General features: G+C 28.0%; 1 protein-coding gene across 11 annotated transcripts in view; it reads right to left on the bottom strand.

The window, feature by feature from the left end:
• Positions 1 to 1,613: 1,613 nt before the first annotated feature.
• LOC107451237 (mutS protein homolog 5) overlaps positions 1,614 to 15,888 on the bottom strand; it is an 87,065-nt gene continuing 72,790 nt past the window's right edge. For 10 of the 11 annotated variants that reach the window (XM_087152478.1, XM_043043077.3, XM_043043076.3 and 7 more), the window contains 9 exons: positions 12,837 to 12,933; positions 9,205 to 9,294; positions 7,516 to 7,642; positions 7,274 to 7,423; positions 4,826 to 4,900; positions 4,333 to 4,470; positions 3,951 to 4,085; positions 3,036 to 3,109; positions 1,614 to 1,956 (listed from right to left, as the gene is read on the bottom strand). In XM_087152478.1, coding sequence (XP_087008604.1) covers positions 1,797 to 1,956; positions 3,036 to 3,109; positions 3,951 to 4,085; positions 4,333 to 4,470; positions 4,826 to 4,900; positions 7,274 to 7,423; positions 7,516 to 7,642; positions 9,205 to 9,294; positions 12,837 to 12,933 — 1,046 coding nt within the window. In that variant the 3' untranslated portion in view covers positions 1,614 to 1,796. The remainder of the gene's footprint in view (positions 1,957 to 3,035; positions 3,110 to 3,950; positions 4,086 to 4,332; positions 4,471 to 4,825; positions 4,901 to 7,273; positions 7,424 to 7,515; positions 7,643 to 9,204; positions 9,295 to 12,836; positions 12,934 to 15,888) is intronic. The other variant, XM_087152481.1, reaches the window with a different exon arrangement.

Genomic DNA, 15,888 nt, shown 5'->3' with positions numbered 1-15,888 from the left:
CCTTCTCCCTTCCTCTTTTCTGTTGTATAGGAATGTACAACATTTTCCTTTTTATTTAATAAAATATTTTTTTAAATTTCCATGATGCTTTTCTTTAGAATTATGTTTAATGCAGTTTTCAGTTCCATATAGTTTTCCAACTTAAAAGATTTTATTCTATATGAAAATCAAGAAAGAAACTAACGTACTTCCTTCCTCTAGAACTCCCCACACGCTAATGGGGAAAGAATGCGAAGGTAGAGTTCTGCTCTACGACACCTGCAGCCCATCTCGATCGTCAATAATATATTCATGAAGTGCAAATCAGTGGTGGTTGCGCTCAGTGGCTCACCCAGAAAATCATTCTGGGGGGGGGGGGGGGGGGGTAAAAATTGATTATCTTAGTTTTATTTTTCAGAAATGTTAAACTGATAGTTATTTTTGTATCAATAAAAAAATTTATGACGAAATTAAAAAATTGATTATTAAATTACGCAGTTAAAATACAAAACATGTAGATTGGCTAAAAATTTCCTTTCATTTTTCACCTTAGTCTTACACCCATTTTCCAACATCTTTCGACTTAAATATACATTCTTGCATTTATAATATTCAATAAATTTGAAACAAATGGAAAAATAAGAGTCGGCCTCGATTGCAATCAAAAGGATTTTTTTTTTGTCCTCAATATCAGTTCAAATAATTTGACTTCAAAGTAGTAATCTTTATGCATAACAAGGGTGTCATACCAAAAGAGACGAAGTATAAACTAATTTCACAAAATTTTTTTTTTTTTAATTCTTAGATTTCAGACAAATAAAGAAAATTTTTATCAACCATTTAAAAAGAGCCAGGATGGCTCAGAGGACAGAGCGCTCCCCTCCCACTGAGGTAAATCGGGTTTGAATCCCAGCAATGGCTGGTCGATTCAAATTCCGCACCTGGCCGCTGTAAAATATTCTCAGTGGTAGACGGATCACGAGTTAGAGCCCTCTTGCCGTCAGCCTAACCACGAGAGGTTTTCCTCTATGTAATATAGGCAAGTCAAATCAATATTGTTGTTGTTAATTTACGTCGTACTAGAGCAGCACAGTGGGCTATTGGCGACGGTCTGGGAAACATCCCTGAGGATGATCCGAAGACATGCCATCACAATTTTGATCCTCTGCTGAGGGGAAAGTCAAATCAATAAGTCCTCTACGATGGCAAATTTCTCCCAATACTTGAACCAGGAGTTCCCTTGTCTTCTGGATTGGATTCAAAATTAAAAGGCTAAGGGATAAACATCGGTAGTCGTAAACCCTCAATCAATTGGGTCGGCTGTTCAATGACGGTTATAAAAAAAACCATTTAAAGAGTGAAGAAATAAAAATTAAATTTTTTTAGACAGGAGAAAATCTTTTAGGTATTCTTATGTGCTTTCTTTAAGAGAATTATTATAACAATATTTAATTGTTTTCATTCATTCTGTAATTTCCTCCTGTCCTCCCCAAAAACAAATTTAATACTTGTGAAATTATTAGAAAGTCGCCATGCGTAAAATCTGGAAGATGAGAATACAAGGCTCTTATCTATTTTTTTTTTTATTCGAAAGGTAAACAACATTAACTTAAAGTTAAAAAATGACAAATACAAACCGTTACAATTAACTTTATGTATGAAAATTATTACAAACATATCTATTGCACAATAACTACAACTACTTTTTTATAACACAAAATTTTTAACAAAATTAATGAACTAGGTGATAATTATAAAAAGTGAGTCTGTAGCCACAGGAATTTAGACTCAAAACTTCAAAATTTTTCGTCTCAAAGTTAAGATGAATAGGCGTCTCCTCTGGGTTTTGAGCTTAATGCACTACTGGTAGTGGGTGACTGAGAGATCTGAGCCATTTCTTTAACAAATTGCAAAAACCTTTGCACATCATTTGTTTCAATATCAAGATCCAGAAATTCATTAATGACTGAAAAATACCTGCAGAAATAAAAGAAAATATAAAATAAGAGTCGTAGTTTTTTTTGCCAATTTAACGCATATAAATGTATGGAACACGTTAATTATAAAATTGAATGTGACAATGACCCTTGAAAGAAAAATTTGAGGAGGAAAGGGAATTATAGTAAATTTTTTTACTACAAGTTTCTTTTGTAGTTTAAATTTTAATTTAAAAGTTATATCTGAAAAAAATCAAACATAAATTCCAAATTTTTAATCATAAATAATTTTTATTCCACTTTGCCTGCAACTGATTATAAGTAAGGAAATACTGTTAACATATATATATATATATATATTTCTTTTCTGAGTCCATAAAAAAAAGATATGTTATTGACTTGTAATAAACTTATTAAATAGTTACTAAAACTAAGATATTTTTGCTTGTTAGAACACAACATAAGAATTATCTTAATCTGATTGTGTTTTATTCTACTCAAATATTCTATAAAACCGAAGATATAGCAAAACACAATCAAGTTCAATCTTTGGAAAATACTACTATTTCATATTAGTTAAGATAATTTAGAGAAATTAATACAATTTAATTGACTGTTAAAAAGTAAATGTAAGAAGATTAAACACAAGGGAAAAATTAAACTGCAAATTCAGACAATGTTATAATGTGTTAATTTTTCCCTCAATAAAATTAGGAAGGAAAAAAAATAGAAAGAGCTTAATTTTTCTTTTCTTTTTAATTTACAAAGAAATTTTTTGAAGGAATGGAACATTCTCCTTCCTTTTTTTCTTTTATTGCAAGATCTAGACATTTTCATAGGGAAAAAAAGTTTCACTGAAAGAGCATGCAGTATAATGGTTATATATGTATATTTAAAGATAAAGGAACAAGAATTACTGTAAGCATCAAACTCAATTGCTTTTATGAGACAAAAACTAGTCCACTTAATGAGGAAGCAGTACATGGCAAGAGAAATTATACAACTCTACTCGAAGTTGCTTCAAATCCATTTAGAGAGAGTCTACTGAAGTTTTCTCTGAGTTCACGTCGTAGTTAAACTGATAAAAATATTTTAAAAATTTTTCAAGCATAAACAGACCTTTTGAGTTTATCGTGAACAGGATGTGTTTCGTGTGGAGATATTGGTTCTTGAGCTGTAAAAGCCTCTAGAATCTAGATGAAGAAAAATACAAATAGGGTATAAGTTAGGAAAAAAAGTTTTGTTTTGAAAAAAATACATATTTACAATATAACATACTAAAGATAAATGCAATGCTTTCTCTCACACTTAAATATGCCTATTTTAATGTAGAGTTTAAAACTAATGGTATCATAATCTCATAATAAAAAATAATCCTACGATAAAAAATATTCATTTTATTAAAACTAGAAGTAAAGATCTATTAGAATTTCTTAATTGGAAGTAATTCTTAATTTAAATATAAGACTACAAGAGTAAAAAGAGACGATATTGAACTTGCATAGAATTGTTAGATTAACCCAATATTTAATATCCATTATTCAGCCGATATCGAACAGTTCATTTCACCCTATATTTTACAGACACTTTTCAACCAATATCGGTCCTATATAGAATTGTTATTGCCCAATATTAAAAGTCATTCTAAGACCAATATTAAAAAATCTAGACATCCCAATATTGGTTTATTTCTTATAGGACCTACATCGAGCTAATTTTGAGCCCAGTTGGCACCAAGGTGATATTGTTGCTAGGAATATTACATGCACATAATTTTGACCAGTTAAATTGATCTTAATTTATTTTTTACCACAATATAATTTACTAAGAATTAACAAACAATAATTTTGAAAATTTCAGTGGTGATCATAAAAGCACACATTTGAGTATCTTAAATTGTACACAGAAATTAAAACATGATATAAACAAATGAATAAATTTAATTATTGATATTAAGCTTAATCAATTGTTTTCCTTAAAATTTGAATTTTTGTTTTATAAATGAAAATAAAAACTGTTTTTTTTTTCTCCTACCTGCAAGCTTCGCTTAATGCATTCTTCAGGCATCCCAGCCCTTAAAGCTGTATGAGAGGCTAGGCTAGAGGAAGCAACGCCATCTACTAGTTGGTATAAGAAAACTAAATCATTTTCAATAGTAATATCCATAGTCTAGAAAATAATGAAGATAAATAAGCAAATATTTAAAGATAATACAGGTGAAACGTAAGATTTTAAAATAACAATCGAGTATTAACATTTTAAAGAGAACATGTGAGAAATACTAAATAAGGCAACATAAATCTAAATTTTGTGACTTAGTAAATGTGAAAAGAAATCAAATATATGTAACTTGGTTAAAAGATGCAACTAATTTATTATTATCCTGTCTTAAACAAACAAAACCATGAAAAGTTACCTGAAATTTAATTAATGAGTTGTCAGCAAAAGGCTTGCTTAAATTTAAAAAATGAGTTGCCAAGAAAATGTGAGGAGACGAAGAACCTTTCCTCATCCAAAAATTGAGACTAGCAATCATAAGGGCTTCTCCACTTTCCTAAAAATTATTGAGTTCAATACAAAATCATTAAGTAAAAATAAAGCACATAACATATGTTACAAGTAAGAATTATTGAGTTCAATATGAAACTATTAAACAAAAATAAAGTACATAACATATGCTTCAAGTAAAAATTATGAGTTTAATAAAAAATTATTAAGTAAAAAAAAAAGTACATAACATATTCTTGAAGTAAAAATTATTATTTTCCTAAAAATTATTGAGTTTAATACAAAATTATCAAGTAAAAATAAAGTACATAACGTATGCTTCATACAAAAATTATTGAGAAAAAATTATTAAGTAGAAATAAAGTGCTTAACATAGGTTTCAAGTTTAAACTATGACTCACTGCTTCAGTGTGTTTTCCAAATTCATCAATTATTACTAACGACATATGACTGGCTTTATTTAAAGCATATGAGAGCTAAAAGAATAACATGTGATTTATTAGAAGAACACTTTAAACAAGCATTTTAATAAAATAATAAACATAAAACTCAAAAGCTAGTTTTATTAGCAAAAAGAAATTTTTTAAATTTCTTTCATGTCTTTCATCATAGTCAATAAGTTCAGGTTAACAAGAAAGTAGTGATAGTTGATAATACATTTAAATTTCTTTAAAACTTTAATTACATATTTGGAGTTTAACAAATGGTTAATAATTAAATTCCTTTATTTTTTAATTAGTTAAATTTTCTATTTTTTTTATATCATCTATGTGCAGCACATTTTATTAAAATAATCAAAAGCCATAAAACTTACTACAAAAATTACTATATCAAACTTAAAAAGATCAATTAAATTTGCTTTAAAAGTATTAGATTATCTTAAAATACGGAAACAAATAATAAGTCACTTTCAATTTTTTAAAAAAAGCATTGAAAAAAGTATTTTAACTATGATAGAGCTGTTTCTAAAGTCAAAATATAGAGAATAGAATAATTTGGGAGAAACGTGCAATTGCTACTAAATTATTCTTGAATTATTTTTCTACCAGTTATAATATTTAGATACTCAAATATCACTGTAAAGCAGAACACAATGTATAAAAGCACACAGGATGAAAAGACCAAAATGATAAGCCTGCCTTTACTATCTATATCATTCAATCTTTTATGTGTTGCGTTCTAGTCCATTGTTATGGGAGAAAAAAAGCACCACTCTTTGAGTCATTTTTAATCAGTTTAAATGTATCACACCCTTAAAAATAATCTTTGAATCGGAAAAAAAAGAAGAAATTCTTCATAATTTTTCTGAGTTGTGCAAACAGCTTTTGTTCGTCAATGGTTAGCGAAACAACTTTGTCAATTAGCATTCACAAATTAGTATTTCATTAATTTCTTATTTTGCAAGTCAAAAATTTTCTTTGTTTTTTGTAGTATTTAGATTAAACGCCATTATTTTACTGTAATAAAACTTGATTTTCTAAGGTGCAATTTAATGTACAAAATATTGGTAGCATAAGCCCAACTTTAGAACACAACATTAAATGTTTTTATATGAATAATTTAACTTGATACATGGTTGTTGGCTGGTACGATTCATCCAGTTTCAAAGAACTTTTTATTTACAAGTATATAACCTACATAAATGAGTGATAAATGGAAAGATACAAACACTCACCAAGTTTCTGGTATATATTACAAATATTCAATGCGCACACCTTTGGTTATTTGGCACACATCTCAATGGCAAAAAAGTTCTGTCGATAATGTTCAATAGCATGTTTTTATCAAGACAAAATTGAGGCCGCTTAGTGGTCCCTTTACAAAATTCAAACCCAACAAGACGGCCTATCACAAAATTCTAATTTGTAAAAATAATCATAAAAAAAAAAAAAAAAAAAAAAAAAAAAAAAACGAATTTTTCAAAAGTGTTTCTTCTTCAATTATATAAATGGTCGCATAAAATTGGTTTATGACAGATTCTTGAAAAAAAAATCTAAAAGCGATGTAATTTTACGACACCATGGTTGCGAATTGAAGGCATTAAAAGTCAAATTCATTATTCCAGTGTCTTAATAGCATATTAAAAATATTGCAGTTTCATAAAAATCTTAAGGAAAAAATTATCATTCCATGCAGTGAAGTTATAGTGAATTCATTTCAAATTGAACAAGTCAAAGAGTGATTACTCAAATTTTAATGACGTAATAGAAATATCAGAATTTGAAAAATATGTGAAGAGGGCCGAAAATATAAGAAATTATTCAGAAAAAACTTATCAAATGACCTGACATTATGATGGAATCTTATTTCTAATTTCTAGGTCGCATCAGAAAATGATAACTCAAGTTTGAAATTTGCATGAAATAATAACATCACATTAAAAATATCAAAATTTGAAAAACCACGTGAAATGATAAACCATGTGAAAAAGATAAATAATTTCTACAAAAACTATCATCAAACAACTTGAAATTAGGATGGAATCTTCCTGAATTGCATGCGCCAAAAAGTGATAGTAAAAATATCAAAATTTAAAAAAATTCAATTAATTAATAATTAAATAATAACCGAAAATTAATTAATAACTGAGGGTAAAACTATCATCAAACAATATGAAATGACGGTGGAATCGTCACAATTTAAATTGTCAAAAAGTAATAGCTCAAATTCAGAATTAAAATGTTGCAACAATTTACAAAATATATCAGATTTAATTTGAGAAGTAATAGGGACTGAAAAACAATCGGAAAAATATGTGGATATTTACAAAAAATCGATAATAATGATAGCCTGTTATATAAACTATAAAATATTGAAAACCTGGAAATAATTGTTTTTAATAAACATACTTGATTTAATGAAATTAAGAATGATGACAAGTTGAGGGAGACAGATTCAGAGGCATTCATACAAGTGAAAATATTATCAAATGCGGGAATTTTGGCCTTCTGAGCCGGAATGAAACTTCCCAAATGTCCCATGTACACCAGTAAGGCTACCTGAAACAAGATAAAACAATTTTTCAGAATTTGGATAAAGTTACACCGAAATATTAAGAAAAACCTTTTTTTTGGGGGGGGGGACACCTCACCTGTTTTAAATATATACTCTTCCCACTTGAATTGGGTCCTGTCAGGACTTTGATTTTACTTTCGGTTCCACCACTAAATACATTATTTCCTACAAATGAACTGACACATATTTCTTGCAAAGGATGCCTGAAAGAAAACAAAACATTTATTTTAGGACAATGCATCTGATTTTAATACTATTGTTTTTTGTTAAAATTATTTCTAAATCAATGAGATTTTCATATAAAGAAGTTCCTTATTCAAAGAATAACTCAAAATTAAGCTGAAACGGGAAATATTGATAACTACTTAGATTTGAAAGTATTTAATCAAATAGCTTTATGTATGTTAAAAAAAATTAAAAACAGAAATTTTCAATCATTTAAAAACTATGGAATTAATTGCACTTATATGTTAACTTGTTTATTGATTTGACAGTAATCTAAATTTTTCGGTTTCAATCATCGTAGTTAATATTAGGTAGGAGTCGACTGAGGGGAAAATTTTTCCAAAGTATTACTTTTTTGGTTATTAATTTCAGAAAAAAAGCATGCTTTAAGTATCTCATTGAATTTTTCTCAAAAATTTTTAAGATTGTAAGCTTTTATATATATATATTTTTAAAAAATTCAATATGCTATGCACAAAGAATATATGTATTTATTCTGATATAATGAAATTGCAGAATTCAGAAAGGTTTCCTGAAATATACTAAATAAGTATTTGCAGATTACAAAGAGATGGCATCTTGTTATATTAAAATATTTACAAAACAAGGAGAAAGGTTAACAAGAGTTTCTAAATGCTAAATTACAATCAGATTTAAAATGATAAAAATATGGAGTATTTCTATATTATAATTTTATTGAATATTTTTTTATAGGCACTTTAGAAAGATGTAAATAGATATTCTTCAATTGATAATAGTCTTTTTATAAGTAGTTTAAACATTTTTATGTCAGGTTGCAATCAGTCTCATTTGCATTTGTCTAAAATGCAACATTTATTTTGATTATGCTAGAAAATTTTATCATATTCAGTATGTTCTTAGGTATATCAAATATAATATGATCATAATTTACTACAGAAAGATCATTATCACATCGTAGAACTTTTCTTATTTTACAATGAGCAAAAATGAAGTTTCTTAATAAATGGTCACATTTAAGACGAAAAACAGTATGCAATTTAATTAGATAGAAATTTCTTTTTTTATATACAGTAGGGAAACGATTATCCGGAACGATCAGGACCATCGCTATTCCGAAAACTGATTTTTCCGGTTTTCTGAATGGCTACAAAAAGCCGTTTTTTTATTGTTAAACCCAACTAAAAAAAATTTTTTTTGGAAATAATCTTAAAAAGATGAAAAAACGATTGAGTAATACACTAATGATTATTTCCAAAATGATGGTAAGGTGAACATCTTTCAAAAAAGAAAGAAAAATCCTAAAATCTTATTAGGAAAAAAAATTTTTTTTTTTAAATGGCGGGAAAATTTATTGAATTTTGTTCCGGTTTTTTGGTTTTCTGATTTCCGGATAACGAGTTCTGTACTGTACTATAAAACTCCAAAATTCAATTTAACAGTTTAACATCCTTGTTTACAATAGGTATCAGAATGACAGCGCTGTAAGTTGAAACTAAAATGTGCATATTTGTAGTATTAGTTTCGCTGGAGTATAAAATGGATTTAAATTTATTATTACCTTCCTTTCACTATAGCTAATTCACCATCCATCGATATATCTGGTTGGATCCAGTTATATTCTTTAGCAACAACTGATAGTGCAATTAAGCTGAAAAGTAAATAATTTTTATTTTTAAACATTTGTAATAACCCTATCATAGGGCCCCTACTAAGGATTTCAAATTATTAGCCAGTAAGTTAGCCAAATATCAAAAGTATTCGTCAATTTTCGGAAGTCTTCACCAAATGCAAGTCTTAAAAATTATTTATGATTAATTTTTTTCCATAGAAAACTATTTCCTGGTAGTTTGTTTCAGGTTTATATTATTTGGATTCAATTCTAATTGCTCATGCGACTCATCTACCAAAAGTTACAGTAATCAAATAAAAAATACTGATTTATCTAGAAAAAATTTTTTTCATGTAATTTTGAGGATTGATATATATCTATAAATATATATTTTTCCTTCCAGGGAAAAAATCATTCGCCAAAACACAATTTTATTTGCCAAATTTACGACTTTATCGCATTTGGCGAGGTGGCGAATGCTTAATGTAGGCCCTGCTAACATCATAGAACTTAATATTCAATTATTTGTGGACCAATTATGAGATATTATAAATTAATATAAAATTTAAGCATACAATCAATTTTAAGTTAGGACTGTACTGAAAGCTTAATGAATAGCATAATTAAGAGAAGAAAATTTGATAGGACTGAGATGATGATTTATTTTCTATTTGATGATTTATTTTCTATTTCTGTTTTAGGATTGATTTTCGGTCTGTTTGAGTCATCCAGCAATGATTAAAATATTAAGTTTTCTTGAAGAGAAAACTAGCAATGGCCAGTGATTCGTCATGGTTACTAACTAGGAATTGGCATTCTAGGAGTTACAGAAACAGGAGAACACTTGTGATTGCGACAGCAGAATACGCAGAAATATATTCATGTGTTCATTTTTGTTTTAGAACAGTGGAAAAAATAAGTATTGTTTTCGAGTACAGAAATATAGATAAATCAGATATTGTTAAAGTAGGATAATTAATAACAGTGAACGTCTTTTGTAAACAAAGATTATACAGTCGAACCCCGCTATAGTGAACCGTCTGCGGACTCAGTAATGTGTCCACTATAACCGATGGTTCGCTATATCCAAATTTTTTGAAGTATATTTTTTGCATAAGACAGTTGAATGATTGAAAATTGGCATTACAATTTTGCATAAGTTATTTAAAAAATTATTAACTAATTAACAGATAATAAAGCAAAAATTGATGGAAAAAGCTAATAAAAGTCGCTAAATATTAGTTAATAATTTTAGGAAAAAAATTTGTGATTTTTGATTGAACACAATTTGATTTTAAATTGAGTTCATCAATTTTCTTATCTAGAATGTGCAAAGAATGCAAGATTTTTACATTTTGAACAAGATTTCGAACCATCTTAACAAAGCATCTTCTACATTTTCTCTTTCAGCTCCAGTCTTTTCAATGAAACCATGTTTTTGTCGTATGCCGCAAGAATTGCACTTCGATTTTTTCAAATGTTTGAAACTAGATTTTGACAAGAAAAATTCCTTACACAGTGTCGATTGATTGGTTCCATCATCAATACGCTTTACAATTTTAACTTTGTCCTCTATCAAAAACGCTTTTCTCTTTAGAGAATTTGCCATTTTCACTGCTTTTGAAATAAAAATCTTGTCTCAAATAGATAATGTAAGAATATGAAGAGAGCAGCTGTAGAATGAGTTAAATTGTTCCCCTTCTTGATTGTCAAGAGGTGATTTGTAAAGAATATGGTTTGAACAGATAAGAAAATTCCAAAAATTCAGCAGGTGGCAAAGTTAACTAATTGTAGAGCAAGCTTGGGGAAAAGAGATAAAGCGAGGCTTGTCAGGGAGGGGGGAGTATAAGATAAATTATCTGTTTGGCATTTATTACAGTATAGTTAAAAGTGATAAGCATAAAGGAATATAATATGACACATTTTATAGGAATGCATTCATTTTCAGTCCCAACACAAGTTTAAAGATGGAGGACTGAAAAAGATATTTGAAGAAATGAAATTTGAGTCCACTATAACCGAGTTTCCAAGTTCTAAGCTGTTCACTATAAGCGTTAAAAATAACATTATTTAAATAGGAATACGGACGGGACCGCTAAAAAAGTTCACTACATCCGAGTGTTCACTATATCCCAGGTTCACTATAGCGGGGTTCGACTGTAATATAATATTTTAAACTTACATAAATATCAGTTATTAAATAAGAATAATAATAAATACAAAATGCTGCCCAGTACATGGCTTTTAAAACTAATTATAAAGATAAGTTTTATCAAAATTCTAATTCATTTGATTTTGCTTACAAAAAAAAAAAAAGAAAAAGAAAAAAAAAAAAAAAAAAAAAAAATCAATAAATAAAATAAAGAGTTTATAGTAATTATAGTGCTAAGTTAGAAACTTAATTAAGTGGTATTTTGTACTGATTATTCATCATTATGTTTTATCAAATCAAAACAAATTTGGATGCCAGCGAATAACGCTTTCAAGAGAATAAGGATATCCTTTGAGTTAAAAATACTTCAAAAATTTATTTTATTTTATAACCATTATTGAACAGCTGACCCTGTATTTTGAGTATACAACTACTAATGTTCAAATCCAGAAAACAAGGGAACTCGTAGATTTAGTATGGGGAGAAATTTTGCCATTGTGGAGAACTTTTTGATGGAACAAATCCGCATTTGTGTTACAAAGAGAGGAAAACCACGAAAACCTCCGGCAGTTAGTCTGAAGCAAAGTGACTCTAACCCAGGGTTCGTCTAATACTGAGGATATTTTGCATCATCACTGTGGTCGTTGCAAGCCAGATGCAGAGTTCATATAAACCAGCCATCGTTGGGATTCAAACCCGGCTCACCACATTGAAAGTGAACGCTCTATCCCCTGAGCCACCACCGCTCTTTAAAAATTTACGGTAGAACTTCATCGACAATACTTTTTAACATAAGATGGTATAATATTTAGAACTGCCATTTATTTTTTGAGAATTAACTACACAGGCATTTATTGTTAAAAAAAACATCTTTTTTTTTTTTGCCTATTTTTTATACAATACCATTGCTGGTTTCTATTCAATTAACCGAAAATACTACATTAAATCAGTAGAGAAGTATAAGGTAATTAATGAATGAAAACCAAAAATCCCATTGAACCATTGCTGGTTTCTATTCAATTAACCGAAAATACTACATTAAATCAGTAGAGAAGTATAAGGTAATTAATGAATGAAAATCAAAAATCCGACTGCACCATTGCTGGTTTCTATTCAATTAACCGAAAATATTACATTAAATCAGTAGTGAAGTATAAGGTAATTAACGAATGAAAACCAAAAATCCCACTGTTGTTCATGAATGTGATGTCATTAACTGCCAAATGTTTTTAACACAATAATATTTACTTTCTTTTCATTAAAACAAATTGCTTTCAATATTCTCCAAATTGTGTCACCTATTTGTTAAGAATTAAAAACTTTCTGAAACATAAATGCTAAATTAGGATTTGATAAAATAGTGTTTTCCTTAAATTAAACGATCTGAAAGATACTTATATATTTAACTATTGATAATCCCAAAAATTACCAATCTAATTTTGCTGAATATTCCATGACATCAAATAAAACAGGCTTCATTTCTAAAATAACATTCTGTAATTTATGCATGATTTGAGTTTCCTTATCTGGAAGAGGACAATTATGTATTTGCAAAGTAATATGGAATATTTTTAACAACAAAATTCAATCATTTAAATAAATTTGCTAGAATTTTTTTTAAGAATCATAGTTTAAAACTGATAAAGATATAATTTTGAAAATAAAAATAAAGAAAAATATAATTAAAATAATACTTCAAAACATTAAATTAAAAACATTCTTTAAAATTGCAGTACTTTGGATTTTGTCAATAGACCTTATAAAAACAACATAAATTTTTTCCTTAAAGCTTATTATTAATTAATATCAATAAAATGTTGAAATTAAAAACAGATGGTTTGAGTTTTTTTAAAGAATGGAAAGTGCTTGAAATGTTTTAGACTTTCAACTAAACTAAAGTTGAATGACATCCTTAAGTTTCATAACGATAATTTTTTAAAATTCTTTATTACATAGTAAGCTATATAAAAGCTGTGAAAAATATGGATGTTTATTTCACTATAAATGTCAATTTAATTTAAAGAACAAAGTATTTGCACAATAATCATCCAAAAAATAAAAAGAAATAAATTCAAAATTTCCATTAAAATAATTTTATCAAATCTTAGCAGCAAAAATTTCTTCAAAATTTCAAAAGCATCATTTTAATCACATCATTATTTTGATTATACATTTTCAATTGATCATTAATTTAGGTGAATAACTGTATAGGTGCAGTTGTCTTTTTCTCGTAGAACTGTGCTGAAAAAGGCTGTGCGCATAATAGAACAATTTAAACACTACTATTTAAATATAAAAAAGGTAAAATGACAATAATATCTTATTTATATAGTGCAAAATAAATGAGTGCAATTTTTCATTACACCAAACTACAAATATGTCAAAAATTAATTATAATAAAAAAAGTCAAAAATAATGAATACAACACTTATGAGCAATTACAATTTAAATCATTATTATAACATGAAATGTCTTACTGAAGAAAGCTCCTACCTTCTAGTAAAAAAATATTTATATATGAAAAACTACATAACTTGTAAATGAAAAATTTATTATAATTAATGTTAATTTTAATATTCTAAATACATATATAAATAGATATTATGGACAGTAAAATTCTAAAATTATGATTAAAACAATATTTTTCTGGTAGAACTCTTTCAAATAAGGTTGTGCAATATTTAACAATTCAAATACTATTACTTCAGAATACAAAAAAAAGTAAAATCACAATACCATTTTTTAATACAGTGCCAAACCAATGAGCGCAGTTATTCATTACACCAAACTATACCTATGTTAATAATTTATTCAAATAAAAGATGCTTAAAAAATAATGAATTTTACGACACTTATAAACAATTACTATTTAAAAATGTAGCAACAGAATTACAACGTAAAGTTGTTATTTTAATAAATTTATATATATATATATGAATAAACAAATATATATATGTATTGGGAGTACAAATTAGTTTGGTCCGTTTTCAAAAGATGGCTCTGGCTGTTATGCATGTTTCAGAGTGACAGCTGGTTTCGGTGGTTTCAGAGAGGTTAGACATCTGTTAATAATATTCAGTTTATCTCTCTGAGTTTCATACAAAAACCTTGCTTTTTACTTCGTCGAATGTGTCAAATTTTGTGGTAACTAAGCAGCATTTGAGGGAGGCTTTATGTTTCTGCTTTAATTTTAAAAAAAAAGTGCAGCTGAAGGTCATCAAATGCTTGTAGAAGTTTATGGTGACAATTCTCCAACTGATAAATCACATAGGGAATGGTTTTGAAGTTTCAAGAATGGTGAATGGTGCTGTACACTATGAGCTGCTACAACCTGTCGATTCCATTACGGGCGATTGGTATAGGCTACAATTGATTTGTTTGAGTCGTGCATTATGAGAAAAACAGCCAGAAGACAATCAAAGACACAACAAAGTTATTCTTCTGCATTATAACGGTCCGCCTCATGTCGCAAAAAATTATTTGGAAACGCTCAAGTGGGATATTTTACTGCACCTGCCGTGTTCACCAGACATTGCAACTTCTGATTATTGGTTGTTCCGACGGATGAAGCACGATTTGGCAGGTCACTGGTTCACTTTTTTTGCAGAAATCGAAAATTGGCCCCTAACTTGGATCGCCTCAAAAGACGAGACATTTTTTCGAGATGGAATTCGAAAATTGCCTGAGAGGTGGGAATAAGTAATAGCCAGCGATGGACAATACTTAGACTAATCTTTTCATTCATTTTGTTCAAAAATAAATGCATTTTTGATCATACAAAAAAAGGGACCAAACTAATTTGTACTCCCAATATATCTTTATATATAAGAAGAGAGTGGAATGATAACACGTAGCCAATCACAGAAGACTTCTGGTTAGTAACGCACATAATAGCCAATCAAAATTAAGAACTCGTGTATGTGAAAAGGTAATAATTTTTAATAATGCTGTCAAAAAATAGAAAATAAAAACTGACCTCAAATAAAACTCAGAGGACTTCGAGTCAAATAATTAAGAAAACTCTACAATTACGTTTATAAAAAGGAAGATTTATTAACTCAACAACAAAATTATAACATTGCCATTCCAAAAAAAAAAAAAAAAAAAATTCCCGCTTGTTACATAAAGCTATAAAAAGACCGAACGATTATTTATGCAAACGATTATATATGATTATTATGAACTAAACTTTATGCAAACGATTATTTATGACGTCATTAGATAAAAGTGTCATTAACGCAATATTATCCAGTGTTTATTAATAATTTTGAGTGGCAATGTAAAAAGATAGTTGTTCTAAAGTTTTATAATAAAATGTTTGTTTTGATAGAAAGCAGTTATTTATTTTAGAATTCAAATATATTTTAATAGCTTTGATAAATCGGGTAGAGTATTGGAAGCACGAATCAACACTCTCTCAAAAAACTATTTACATTCCAAATTATCAAAATATATTGAACAGAGTTTACTTTAAAATACTT

This window comes from Parasteatoda tepidariorum, chromosome 9, assembly GCF_982258835.1.
Source record: "Parasteatoda tepidariorum strain Cologne lab strain chromosome 9, Ptep-v5.0, whole genome shotgun sequence".
In the NCBI taxonomy this organism is placed as follows: domain Eukaryota; kingdom Metazoa; phylum Arthropoda; class Arachnida; order Araneae; family Theridiidae; genus Parasteatoda; species Parasteatoda tepidariorum.
The sequence above is the reverse complement of the archived record's forward strand: the minus strand, read 5'-3'. Positions and strand labels throughout refer to the sequence as shown.